Source organism: Saccostrea cucullata, unplaced genomic scaffold (genome assembly GCF_032062105.1).
Source record: "Saccostrea cucullata isolate Sc308-1 unplaced genomic scaffold, CSIRO_AGI_Scuc_v1 ctg1630, whole genome shotgun sequence".
Classification (NCBI taxonomy): Eukaryota; Metazoa; Mollusca; class Bivalvia; order Ostreida; family Ostreidae; genus Saccostrea; species Saccostrea cuccullata.
Window position 1 is genome coordinate 71,658 of NW_026922524.1, and position 15,303 is coordinate 86,960.

At 32.8% G+C, this 15,303-nt stretch overlaps 1 protein-coding gene across 1 annotated transcript; it reads left to right on the forward strand.

Annotated features, from left to right (window-relative positions):
* The first annotated feature begins 8,646 nt into the window (after positions 1-8,646).
* LOC134261905 (proline-rich transmembrane protein 1-like) lies at positions 8,647-14,337 on the forward strand. The gene is made up of 4 exons (XM_062744292.1): positions 8,647-8,820; positions 9,694-9,722; positions 13,694-13,825; positions 14,167-14,337. The coding sequence occupies exons 1-4, from the start codon at positions 8,805-8,807 to the stop codon at positions 14,320-14,322; spliced, it is 333 nt and encodes a 110-aa protein (XP_062600276.1). The 5' UTR covers positions 8,647-8,804; the 3' UTR covers positions 14,323-14,337.
* The last annotated feature ends 966 nt before the right edge of the window (positions 14,338-15,303 follow it).

Here is a 15,303-nt window from a genome sequence, read left to right on the forward strand (position 1 = left end):
TTGTACATATTGTAAATAAAACTATATATAACAAAACTGTATTGTGTGATTTTGGGAAGCCGCTAGCCACCAGGTGACAAACATTAATTCAAAGTTAATTCAATAAGTTTTTTCATGCATTATATAAAAAAATTCTAAGTGTGAAATTATCATTATATAAGTCTAGCGATCCATCCAACTTTTACGCTTTAAGATTTGCATTTGATATCGATCAAACCAAGATCAACCCAATTTACTGGTCATATGAGGGAATAGTGTTTAGTTTTTTCTCTCTGATTCAATAAAAATTGTAAAAATTTATATATATATATATGTAAGACTCCAAGGTCCGATGGTGACGCCAAAGTCCGATGGTCTCGCCAAACCCCGATGCTCTGCGCCAAACCCCGATGGTTTTTTGTCGGTACGGACGCCAAAGTCCGATGGTCACGCCAAAGTCCGATGGCTCGTTTCCTATGAGACGCGCGACGCTAAAGTGCGATGGTCTGACACGCCAAAGTCCGATGGTGTGGGGAAACAATCGACGCTTATGACGTCACAATAATTCGACGTCAATCCTTGAAGCTGTTTTCCTGCATTCAAATGCCATAATTTCTGAATTTATCCTTGCTTACGCTTTTATTTATTTTGTGTATTGCTTACATGTTTCAGAGATATTAGGATTAGTCCTCGCACACCTCTAAACTGATTAGGGTTAGTCCTTTTAGTTTTATTGACTTAGGGTTAGTCCTCGCCCCATAGTCGAGTTATTATAGGGTTAGTATCGCACCCACCCAAGATATCTAGGTATCTATATAGTTGTCAGGCCTACACACTTTTCGAGCGATTAGGGTTAGGTAAGTACCTATCCGAGAGATAAGGGTTAGTTTTTGCAGAATGATAATTATTACTGCTTATTTAAAATTTTGGCATGGTGCGGCATTGTAGTTTGCCGCATTAGTATTATGACGTCATCAACGTAAATTGTTTTCAGCACCATCGTGGTTTGGCGTGTCAAACCATCGGGGTCTGGCGTAGACCATCAGACTTTGGCGTGACCATCGGACTTTGGAGTCCCGTCGCACTTTGGAGTCCTATATATATATATATATATATATATATATATATATATATATATATATATATATATATATATATATATATATAGAAAGCACAGAGAAATTCACTTTTACAAGGATACTCATTAACAAATTAATAAATTTGTATATATATATATATATATATATATATATATATATATATATATATATATATATATATATATATATATATATATATATATATATATATATATATATATATATATATAAGAAACATCACAGTGGTCGGTGATGAATATAAAAATTATTTTAAATAAATTCAAAAACAGAGAGCGAGTAAAACATAAGCGCTTTCATTTCTTCTATATGATGTTTTACAATACTCATGGTAACGTCTATAGTGACGTCATAATAACTTAACGTTAACAAGTCTTTGATTGACATTTTTCCCGTACTTTCACAAACAATGCATTAACAAAGCATACAATAACAAAGCAATAAATGTGACTCAGTAACATAATTTACTTAAGAAATAAGGTATCATTTTTAAACATCTATCCATTAAAATGATACTTTATTACTTATATTTAAATTTGTGACTTATTTATACTTTATATTTGCCTGATTGTGACTTTTAACGTGTAAAATGCATTATTTTTCAAACTCAACGGCATGTATGTAATCCACTAGACGCTCGTTGACCCTTTATGACGTCACAGAGAAATTACGTCAAACGTTTATCTATAAGCACTTCTATGACCTCTTGACCCCGTATCTGTATTTATACAGTTATAGATACGCATTGCTTTCGGTAGTGTTATATAAAGGAAAATATTTGCAAATGTAAATATATGTAAAGAAACAATTCTTTTACATTAAACTATTTATTTAGGTTTGAAAGTTCTTATAAAATGTCTTTCTTTATCAGGTCTTTTGATTGTGTTAGAGTTGTAGGTATCTGCACGAAAAAAAGGCCCCATACACTGCTCCATGTCTCTGAGTGCCAAGCATACGTCTTCCACCGGATAGTGTTAACTCTATATTTCAGTGAAAAATATTTTGAAATGTTTGCATGTAAGAAAATCCAGCTTTTGAATATGCTGTACCCTGTTTTACAATAGGTTTTTGCAAATTCAGTTCCAAATAAGAAGATATTTTATACATACGTTACATGGATTAGAGGGTAACAACAGAATGTTTGCAACACGGTGACAGGAAAGGCCTTTGACATAAATATTGACCGATGCAAATCCGATTTACAAATGAATATATTTTCTTGTGAATAACCAATCACATTCACGACCGAAAGTTTCCATATTTTTTTAAATATAGAAAGAATTACTTAAGTTTGAAAAAATATTGAACGTTGTGTACCATTCTTATGTCCTTTGTCTTAGAAAAAAAACAACAATGTCCAGATTAATACTTTTTTTCGCTTTTTTTTTCTTTTGATGTATGTAAGACATCAAAATAATTGAAAAATAATCCAACAATGGACTATCACTTTTATTGGTCAGATAAACAGTAAGCATAGAAATCATAGTCCTTTTTGATATCGAATGCCGCTGCACTCGCATTGACCCTACGGCGAATACAACCTTTAATCCGAAGAATATGTGGTATTGTGAATGGTTTGCGATTCTATAGATTATTTAAACAACAAGAGACCCATGGGCCTTATAGATCCACTGAGCATCATGCAACAGTTTTCCTATGATTGAATTTGGTTCATGTTTTAAACTAGCATCATGGCATTCACAATTTTGATAGAGGCACCATTGCTTATCATATCTATACACTTTGAATGCTTAGTTTGGTTACTTGATACCCATAGATAAAGTAGGGGAACAAATGCATTTCGACTAATCAATAATATTCAGCAATAATCAGCAGTAGTGCCACTCCCACGCATGAACCCCTGACCCTTGGTCCACACATTTCACAATTTCGGAAAAGGCACCCTTGTCTATCAAAATGCTTGATTAATACCATGGAGCAGATGTCAATCAATTAATTCATTTTCAGTGTATAAGTAGAGCCCCCCCCCCCCGACCCAGGGGCCTTGAAATTCACAATTCTGAAAGAATGGCCCTGTTCATCATAGCTATATTTGTATTTCATCTGCTTAATGCCCAGGAGCAGAGAAGAAAATTTTCAAAGATTTAATGTATTTTCACTATATCATGAAAAGAGCCCCACCCTAACACCAGAACCCCTGACCCTGGGGCCATAAAATTCACAATTTTGGAAGAGACATTCCTGCTCTTCATAACTATATACTTCATTAGTTCATTTAATATCTAGGAGTACAGAAGACGATTTTTTAAAGAATTTATGTATTTTCACTATATAATCAATAGAGCCCCGCCCTAACACCAGAACTTCTGACCCGGGGCCATATAATTCACAATTTTGGTAGGGGCACTCATGCTCATCATAACTATGCACTTAGTTGGTTTATTTAATACTCAGGAGCAGAGAAGAGGATTTTTGAAGAATTAATGCATTTTCACTATATTATCAATAGAGCCCCACCCTAGCACCAGAACCCCTGACCCTAGGGCCATAAAATTCACAATTATAGTTGAGGCACTCTTGTTCCTCATAACTTTGCACTTAGTTTGTTTAATTAATGCCCAGGAGCAGAGAAGAAGATTTTCAAGGAATTCAAATATTTTCATTATATAATCAATAGAGCCCCGCCCTAACACCAGAACCACTGACCCTGGGGCCATAAAATTCACAATTTTGGTAGGGGCACTCTTGCTCATTATAACTATGTACTTAGTTTGTTTTTTAAATACCCAGGAGAAGAGAAGAAGATTTTCAAAGAATTCATGTATTTTCACTACATATTAAATAGAGCCCTGCACTTACACCAGAACCACAGACCCTGGGGCAATAAAATTCACAATTTTGGTAGAGGCACTCTTGTTCATTATAACTATGTACTTAGTTGGTTTATTTAATACCCAGGAGCAGAGAAGAAGATTTTCAAAGAAATAATGCATTTTCACTATATACTTATTTAGCCCTGCCCTAGCACCAGAACCCCTGACCCCAGGGCCATGAATTTCACAATTTTGGAAGAAAACTCAATGCTGACTACAATCATGCAAACAGTTTGGCTGCTTGATATCCAGGAGTAAAGTAGAAGATTTTTTAAATAATCATTTAATGTAGGATTAAAAAGATTAATTATTGTATTAATGATGCGAACGTCTTAATCCGTTTCATTGATGGAACAGCATTACAGCAACTGATCAAGAAATCTGTACAGGCGACTTGCCTACTGTAGTTCATGCAGTGATTAACGCAATGGGTTTTTCTTAAGAAATAAAGGAGAAATTATTCAGTGCATGTAAATCTATACGGATTATTTAATAGACAGTATAATTAAAATGGTTTATCATTGTGGGTGATGAAACTCCTTATCCAAAAGTTTTTTGTAATTTTATTGTTTGTTGCTGTCAACAATTTATAAAAATCCAGCATCTATCAACAATTTAATTAGTTAAAACGTTGAACTCATTCTGATTCATTGTATTATAAGGTAACATATATTATACTACTCAAAATTTGATAAGGATCACTGGGTTATATATGTGTAATTTATCACTAACATAACAACAGACAAAAATTTAACTTAAAAATGTGTTTATTCAGGTTATAAATGGGTATCTATGAACAACATGAACTTTTACCGATAAGGAATGCTTGAAATCTTAAAACAACACCAAAAGGCATTTCATTACAAAAAGTTAACAGAAAACTAGAGGTACTGTAAGCAATGGGCTCACTAAATGATACCCCCCGCCTCCCATATGTGTATAAATGACAGTGTCCATGTTTTGCTATGGGAAACTCAAAATATTTGTCGGATCAAAAAGTAAAATATGAGGTCCACAATGGCAATATGTAATAAAGATTCTGTGAAAGTTTCATCAAATTTCATTCAGTGGTATAAGAGGAGATGCGGATAAGAGATGGGTACCCCAAAGCGTAACAGACGGACGGACGGATAGATGGAATTAACGATTACTATATACCCTCCCGCTTTTCAAGCGGGGGGTATAACTAGAGAAAAAATTACAGTTTTTGGAGAAAGTCCATCATCACAAATAGTCGAAGTAGTGTCAATACCTAGTATGGCCTCCCCTTGCATCAATGACGGCTTGACAACGTCGAGCCATGCTGTCAATAAGCACCCGGATGTTTCCAATGGGAAGGTTGTTCCACTCTTCAACGAGGGCATTTCCCAACTCTGCCAAAGTCGTGGGTTGTGCTCCACGGCGTGAAAGGGCAACTTGCAGCATGTTCCATACATGCTCAATCGGATTCAAGTCCGGCAAGCGCGCTGGCCAGTCCATACAGACTATTGTCTCCTGTTGAAGGTACTGCTCCAACAACCCTGGCGCGATGTGGACGGGCGTTATCATCCATCAGGATGAACTCAGGGCCAACAGCACCAGCGTAGGGTCTAACGTAAACATCCAGGATCTCATCCCGGTACCGCACCCCCTTCATAAACTTTAGATATATATAATTTTAATAAAATATAAACTTTAGAAAAATATACCAAGCCAGGTGAATTTTAAGAGGAGGAACAAAATGAAAAAAAGATTAGCAATTATATCACATTTGCTGATTTTAACAATTTAGCTTTTCCTAATAAAATTCAACCGGCTTGGTATATGTTTCTTCAGTTTAAATTACACTTTAAGGGACTCCGACCCTCAGCTAGGAAGGACAACTCTTTAATTTGTAAATTAATTCAAAAAGTCTTTGAATGAAGCTTGAAAATTAAATCTTTTCATTCAACAATTTTCTTTATATGCCTCTCAATGAGCTTCAAGGTTCTTTGAACTTCCCGGAAAGGTCTAATTAAAGTAGAAATTTTTATCCCGAAAAAGCATTTTTAGATACCTATGTTTATTAAAATGATATGAAATTAAAAGAGATTTATGGAGCTTTACAAAGAACCTTGAAACACATTGAGAGGCTTATAATGAAAATTATTGTATGAAAATATATAATTTTCAAGCTGAATTTAAAGACTTTTTGAATTAAATTATAAATTAGAGAGTTGTCCTTCCTGGCTGAGGGTCGGAGTCCCTTAAGCACCAAAATAACATATTCTGGAATTTGTTTTCACTTGTAAACCTTTACTGAAAGTGATTTGTCTATATCTGTTCTTCCATTGAAATATTACTAATATTTTCCAAGTGTTTTTCATGTTCCAGTTCTAAGGAGAACAAAATCTAAGAACCACCCGTTTTTCTAAGCTTGTGACATGCTATGTCATCTTTTTAAAAGAAAAAAATTGTTTGTATCATCTCTCCTTAAGGTTTGCATTCGATATCGATTAAACCAAGGCTATCCAAATTTACTTGTCTTGTGAGAGAATAACGTTGAATTCTCCCTCTCTGATTCCGTGATTAAAATTTTATTTTTACTCTAAACACATGTATCTTTAACATATGATTACACAAATGAATCGAAATTTATGGCATTAAAAACATAACACAGAAAGGGTGTCAGCAGATGAAAAGATGCATTTTATCTTGAGGCACAATCGTTGAACGCTGAGGAATTACAACGTCACAAGCTTTAATACAAAAAAATACTGCTTACATTGACAAGAGAGTGTTACGTTGGCACTTCCATAAACTGTACGTTACATGAAGGATAATGCATGGGTTTCAAAATACAAATCACACTTGCTGTCAAGGCAGGGCGTTAAAAAATGTAAATGACACAGATGGATATAATAACTAACAGTATTAGAGATCAAAAGACCATAAAACAATACAAAACAAGAGCAGAGCAAACACGGACCTCTAAAACATCAGAGTTGGGATCAGGTGCCATGGAGGAGTAAGCATCCCTTGTCGAACGGTCACACCCGCCGTGTGCTCCTTGTCATGATCAGGAAATAACGGAAAATTTTGTTGTCAATTCAGTTAATAAATAATGGAGTTACAATTATAGTATTAAAAAATCAGTCATCATTTGACTCAATGATAAATTGTATTTGCTGACAAGGTCATTGTATCGACAATAGAATTTACGAAATGATGATATTCTTGTTTCATCTTCTGGTTCGTCAATAATTTATCTCGGTTTGAAAATAGTTAAAAATTTAGAGCATGCTCTTGCACATCTAATCAACTAAGATATATAAAAAATATGAAGTGGATGAGGAAAACTATGTCGATAATGATCTGTATATAATGGTCTAACAATACTTTTAAGCAAACACCAGTCAGCATTGATAAACCTCACTCTTGCTAGTGTACGTCGGAATGCATTTTTGTAAAGAATTTTATTTTATTTTTGACGAAATGTCCAATCCTTAGTATCTGATTTTAACCCTCAATTTTGACTTTGATATGTGACCACGCATTCCAAGCTAAGAGGGAAAAAAGAAAGGGTTACGACTTTAAAGAATATGTGCAAAATCACACTGTGCTTTTGTAATTAAAACAAGCTTCTTTTTTTAAAGATTTTTAAAGTTTTATCTATGTCTTTTAATAACCATTTCAATTACTTGCATTATAAAATCAGCAACTAAAATAATCATTTTATTGATATTTCATCGTAAAAAACTACTTGAAAATTCAAATTCAGAAAAAGGCTAGCTCTGAGATTCGAACATGCATTATCGTTGTCATTAACATCAATTCATGGCTACTTGTTTAGTTATATATGCTTGTCGGCGTGCTTGAATAAAATTGTAAATGTATTTATACACATTTTATAAATTGCCAGTCAGTGATATTATTTTAAATCGAATACATGTACAAAAGAAGTAGGTATGGTTATAGCTTTATAGAGCCCTAAAAATGAAATGACATCAGAAAGTTTTGAAACTGGCTCAAATGTTAGTTAAATAAATGACTCTGATAAATCATGAAAGAATATGACATAAAGGTTTACCATTCTGCAAATATGACGTCATTAATGTGAATCATTACTCTATTTTCAACAGAAAAAGCCTAAAAATGGCACATTTCAAGAGTGATTTTCCTTTAGAAAACAGTGTCCACAGCCGTCGCCCATGCCACGTTATTTTTTTTTTTTATATATTTTGTGCAAAATTCAATAACAAATCACATATCTCAAGATCTTTGTGGGTGATGCCTGTAGACAATGTTATCTGAAAGAAAATTCAATTTAAAATTTGTGTCTTCTGCTACTTTTTAAGAAAATATAGAAAATTGCATGTTTATGACGTCATGATTGGCATTTAAAAACACATGTAAGAAAAATGACTTGTATGATTTTTCTTCAATGAATTTCAATTATTTAAAAAGCATTAGTTTTCAACTTTAACACCAGTTTCTTTTTTTAGAAAATCACCGGGCAAAATTTGTACGGAAAACATACTTTCTTCATTATATACATGTATAAGAGAGACAAAGAAAAAGAAAGAATTAGAGAAAGATAGGGAGAGGGATATTGTGTCCATTGATTAGTTATATTAAAAGCACAATGAGATGGTCAAGCCCTGAAGATTTCCGGCCAAGATACTCGTCGAGTAAGATGAATATAGCTACAGTTTTGTTTTCTTTATAACAGATTTAATTGTTTGGAATAGGGTAAGTACAACACACCTTTCTTTACAATCCCTGACATGTACATACTTCCTTTGATAAAATCCTTGAGTTTTAATTGCTCTTTGCTGAAATAGCTGACGATTGGGTTTTTTGTGTTATCTGTTAGTAATTTGGTAGTCATTGGGAAGAGACTACACGCATTCAAATGGCCCAGGTTCAGCGTGAGTACTATTTCTTGCTTTTATAAAATTCTTCTTAATCGTTTTTATAATTTTTAAAATGGTCTCGAAGATACTATCAGGAAAATTTTATAAATCAAAAAATATAACCTTCTTTTTAAAACTCAACTTTGGAATCATTGATAATACGATGTATATACATGTCTATCAATGTTTTTTTTTATATATCACCGACCTTCTTGATACAGTGTTGTTTAAGATTAAAAAGTATCAAATAAACATCCCATCGATGCAAAAAAAAAGTTTTATTCTAAAACAGCAGGTATAATAGATATTTCTCCCTAGTACATTTTCATTGATTTTAAATTTTTGCATGAATTAGAGGGTAAAAGTAAAGATCTAGTAAATAACTTTAGATTGCATTTTGGTGCTAGATCCAATATGACGTCATAATTGATTTAAGCGTAATTTTAGTTAAATAGAAATAATGTAGAAAATGATTTTTTTTCCATGCGCTCAATTTGAAATCATATGAAAAATAACCCCTATATTTCTATTCAATTTAAAATCAGTTCAATTTAGAAAAACGCTATTCTGAGAGACAGTAGACATTTTTGCTACATTTCTTTTCAATGAGATGAAAAAAAATGCGACATTTATACCCGACTTTCTGCATTTTTCATTAAAAATAAGTGTTCAAAATATTTTTTTAATCTAGTTAATCAAAAATTTACTTCAGAAAACACCATATTTCACCGAACTTTATTTGTAAAATGACATAAAAAAAGAAATGTTTTTCAAATTTGAATAATCTGATGTCACATTCTTTAAGTAGATCTTGACCTTCACTGTGATATTTAAAATGATAAGAAGACAATGATGATTATGGTGATATTATTTTTGTGTTTAAAATAGCCCCTGCAGGAGGCCCTCACAATGTTGTGGTAAGAAATATTAGATTACACAATCACATCGTTAATTTTTGTAGAATAAAAAGCTACTGTCTGATTAAAATTAAAATAAATTGGCATTCTTAATTATTTTTCAATCGTGTTACTGTACTTTTTATTTTATTTAAACTATATTTGATGCATTTGACAAAGTTACTCAATATTGATTAAGACATACATGTATAACTTTGTTCCCTAATGACAAATAAGCCCCATGTCTTACAACATACATTATGACGTACATTTATATTTCCTTTAAATTAGGTCACACATTATGTAAAATAGAGATTGACGTCATTTATTCTGTAAACAGTGAAACTGTTTAATCCGACACCTGTTTAATCCGACACACTGTGAATTAAGATGTTAAAGAGCTAAAGCCACGAACTATCTATATCTGCCTTTAATTTTTGACAAAATTTAAGTTTGAAATCATAAAGCCTATCATATGTCATTTTGTAAAGCACAATGGCATGGTACGCTACAAATATTTTTTTGGCACACAGGCCACCGTCCTTAGCACATGCGCAGAGACAAATATACCTATGTTGTTAAAAACTGCTTAAAAACGCCGATTTTACGGCAGTTATTGCTAAATTTGAATTTGGCCACACTCAAGTACCCTTTCCAAACTTTGCAAGCATAAAGATATTACATATATGCACCTTTAATCAAAATATTTCAGAGGTACTTGCGTGTGGCCAATATGAATTTTACAATTTATGAAAGTTGAGCTTTCAGAAATTGAAGCAGGATCCTCCATTTAAGCAGTAATTTATAAGTTCATCATATGCGTAAATACCCTAAATTAGTTATTAGTATATCAGATTTATTTCTGATAATCATATAATCCCCAATTTGTCAATAATTTTTTAATAGAATTTCTTAAATTGCCATTTAATATGTGTTCTTTCTTATAAAATTTAAAATTACCCTTTTTTCTTTCATGCTTACGTACATGATACAATGATGACGTCATAATATGACCGTGAGGCCTACTGAATCTGAGCAAAAATAATTTGAAGAAGTTTGTCAAAATAATTTAATAATTAGAAAAAAAAGTGTTGAGAGTTGATTTGTGTCGAGTTTCCAATTTGTTGCCAGCACTAGATGTTGAACGTAATACGGCAACCTTGTTTCAAATTTTTTTATTAACATAAAAAAAAGTCTAATCCGAAGTTTATATCTAAAATGCATGCAACTCTATGACTGTGTATTCTAGGATACGTAAAAGAGTAAATAGTTTGATTTGTTTACACACTGATAATTCAAATGAAGAAATATATGGCATTTATGAATATTATTTATGCATTCAAGATTACAGTAAATGTAAGTTAGCTAACATTATTTTAAAACTCGAAGCTCAAAAACGCTCTCTCTCTCTCTCTCTCTCTCTCTCTCTCTCTCTCTCTCTCTTTTTCTCTCCGTAGTGGGAGTTGGAGGGCATACCTTTAAAAAATAATACGACGCATAATTTTTTTCCCGAACGAAAAAAAGAAAGGAAAATCTATTTTGAATCTTATAACTCTGAAACACAATAACTCCGGATGATCTATTCGCACACGTATACATTATAGAAGAAGTACGTCACGTAACTACTATAGAGACTGGTCAAATGTATTAAAAATTCTGTAACATCTGAATGCATTTTGAGGTAAATACCGATATTACCCGATTAAAATAAAAAGGTGTGATATATCTGCGAAATTCTGTAACATCTTAATGCATTTTGAGTTGAATACCGAGATTACCTGATTAAAATAATAAGGTGTCAAATTTGTCCGAAATTCTGTAACATCTGAATGCATTTTGAGGGAAATACCGAGGTTATCCGAATAGAATTTAAAAAAAAGTGTCAGACTCACGATTTGCACATATATAATGAATGAAAAAAAAACAATGATTTTAAACCCTAATTTACTTTTAGTTGTAATTCTTAATCACATCTAGGGTGATCAGACATAACATGGATCGGACAGACTTAAGAAAGGGGATAACTGAATTATCTGTTGATACAAGAAAATCTCTGCCTAAGTGATGTGAAAGTGTTATTTTGGGATGACAATTATTAACTAAGTGTTAAAATTATTAAGCTTTTATTTTCACTACATTTTATATACATAGCACCTATATAATTATATATTTACAGTGAATGCAAATTGGGACATATATTTTTGTTACTTAGGATGCCCCTTCACTATGACTAGTAGTTAGGTTGGATTCGCTTCAATTATAAAAAAAACTGTGGCAAGGTAATGATTTTCACGGATAAAGGAACAGGAAGAGAAAAAAAAACGGCGATAAAAAATCTATTGAAAAAGTAGAGGAAGTGGTCGAAATATAATTCGTCCCATTCTCGGGTAGTACTATGTGCATGGCGATTTTAAATATTTTTTTTTACATACACACATAGGCGTAGTCACGAGGGGGGGGGGGGCAGCGGGGACACTAGCCCCCCCCCCCTCACTTTCAGATCTGGGGGTAAGACTAGGTCCGTGCCCCCTCCCCCGCACTTTTTAATGAAGAACAAAATCACAGCTATTTTTCCCCAACACCACTATAGGAAAGTATAGTATATCGAAGAATTGTGGGAAAAATAGGAATTGAAAATAACTTGCCTTTGTTGAAAAAGTTGGCCACTACCCCCCCCTCCCCCCCCCTTTTCCCCCAACACTACTATAGGAAAGTATAGTATATCGAAGAATTGTGGGGAAAATAGGAATTGAAAATAACTTGCCTTTGTTGAAAAAGTTGGCCACTACCCCCCCCCCCCCCCCCACCTCCCCCCAACGAAATAGGATTTTCGAGTTTGGGGAACTTTCAATTTCCCTTATTTTTTTTTGTTTTTGTTTTTGTTTTTGTTTTTTTTTTTTTGCTAGCTTGTCAAAGAATTTCTGGAGTTGAGCCCCCCACTTTTAATTTGTGACTACACCTCTGACACACATGAGTGTGATATTGGAGACAAGCAACAATCCTTTGTTTATTAAAATACTTGATTTTTTTTTTGCAATAAACATAGGCGCAGATTTGTTTTACACAATATGCAGTACACAATAATATAATTTAAGATAAAAGGATTAAAACGCATGTCTTACGCCCCCCCCCCCCCCAAGACAAAATAGAGGCGATAGCAATATAGAACATGAGAATTAAAGATAGTGAATCAAATAAAAAAAGTGCACTGTTTAATTTTGCTTACAGGACAAGATAAATACCTGAAAGAAAAAGAAAAAAAATCTAAATCAAAATGCGTGGATATCAATATTATCTAGCGGACTACGATAATACCTGGTAATATATGTATAACTATTTCAGATAATACTTTTGTTATATAATGCAGTGACATATGTCTAAAGTATTAAATTCTTTTAAAACTGCATCATGTACAAAAAAAAAAAAACAATTGTAACGCTCGTGTTTACAAATGTAAGAAGTTACTGTAAAATGTTCTATTGCAAAGGACTTTTTACGATGTTATGACGTTACGTTACAAATAATGACGTTCCTCATGTAAATTTCATTCAAAACAATGCCATACTATCAAGTCTCTCCTTGAATTAAAAAGGAAAACAGTTCTGAAAAGCTACAAGTCTACACTATCTTTATTGAACTTCTCATTGAGTTTTTAGTTAAGGCATATTTCGATGGTTCGTGGCTTTAACTCTTTCCTTCCCATTTTAGTATTTTCCTTGTTTTTAACACTGTGCAATCCGACATCCTGTCTATTACGACACAAAATTTGTCTCCTAGTGCATGTCGGATAAGACAGGTTTCACAGCGCAGTGTAATACGACACATGCTCAATCCGTCACACTGTGAATTCTGACGTCAGATTTCTTTCCAGATTAACAAATTTGCATGTAATTTTACACTGTGCAATTCGACACCCTCCCACTCTGACACAGAATTTATCTTCCATATCATGTTGGATTACACAGGTTTCACTGGTTTGATTTCTTTTTAAGGTCACACAGCCTGTCCCCACCACGGTCGTCGTGTCTCAGCCTCCCCAGAGGAACTGGATGGTCCCTGCTATACTCACATGTTTGTGTTGTTTCTGGCCGACCGGAATCGTCGCTATTTATTCCGCATACAGGGTAAGTGTATTGTGAACCATAGCCATGATTATCATTAAATTTGTGATAGAAGCTTGATAAACCAAATTTTAAATTAAACCAGCCAAACTCGTTTAAAAAAAAAACAAAGCAAAATGTGTCACTGATGAAGGCTTCTTTACTCGAATGAAAAATATATTTAGGCCTTTTTTAAAAAAAAAAGTTTTATTTGATGCTAAAAAGAGATTATTTGTCATTATTTATTATAACATTTTCCTTAATTTTTTCTATCGTAGTCTTATATATAATTTTTTTAAGAGACGAAATAATTTTAAATAACATGTTAGATTATAAATGGATTAGATTTTTTAGATAATTTACAGGCAAAAGAAGCGGCTTCCAGTGGAAACGTTTTAGAAGCGGAAGTTCAGTCTAAACGCGCGCGCCTATTTGTCATCATCTCTCTGGCAATCGGGGTCGTGCTCTTTGTAATCATAATAATTGTACGCGTATCAAGCCCTACCACGAATCAATACTAACGTTTTAACAATCCCTGCTAGAGGCATTTAAACTCGGACAATTTTCTTTCTCAGAAACATTCTTAGCTAACAATTTTTTTGTATTAAATACATGAAAAAAACGCCTGTTTTGTTATATTTTTAATATTAACTTCTGAATTGTCAATGAACTTGTTTGTAAAATCAAAAAGTTTATTTTACAAACTGATTTTACAGTTAACTAGTAACTAGATTTACCCTTTCATTTTTGTTGAAAAACAGCTTTCAGGTATGTGATAGTGTCTGCACTTATTAAAAGAAAAAGCCTAGAAATCTTACATGTAACATAGAGGAGGAATGCATTAAGTGTTCTCAATGTTTTACGTTAAGATGCTATAATTGCTTTTGGTATTTTTGAGATTTCAATTTTTAAAGGTTCTTTGGTGTTGAAAAGTACAAACATCTGATTTGCGCTTTTTGATTATTTTGTTCCTCAGTGCTCCTTCACTACTCTGAATATTTTAGTGCGAAGTAAAGAAAGGTATCGTAGAAAATGAATTGAAATCCGATTTTATCCATGTTTTAAATATTTTAATATAATTTAGGAATCCAGTATAAGTATGATGAATCGAATTAAATTTTGGGCTTTGAAGCATGAAATTTAAAAAAAAAAAATTGAAATATGATTTTGAAGTATTACAAACTAAAACAATTCTTAAAAATTCATTGACACAAACATGTGTATGTGTCAAACAATTTAACCGTCTTATCTTATATCTAAAAAAAAGATTAAATTGTTTTCATATATATGAAATGTGTTTTGACTTAATAAAGTTATATGTCAACTTTTTAAGCGTGTTGAAGCTCTTGATTTTTGTTGATGCAACGAGTTTACATAGATAATTGTAACCAACTATATAACCAATTTCATTTGGGGGGGGGTAATTCATTCCTTCATTAGTCTAGTAATAAAAGGTTACCAAGTTAAATTTACGACAGTTATAATGTTACATAGTCATGACC

Coding starts and splice junctions, on each gene's coding strand:
- LOC134261905 (XM_062744292.1), top strand. Junction 9,723..13,693: donor GAGGCCCTCACAATGTTGTG/GTAAGAAATATT, acceptor TTTCTTTTTAAG/GTCACACAGCCTGTCCCCAC. Junction 13,826..14,166: donor CTATTTATTCCGCATACAGG/GTAAGTGTATTG, acceptor GATAATTTACAG/GCAAAAGAAGCGGCTTCCAG.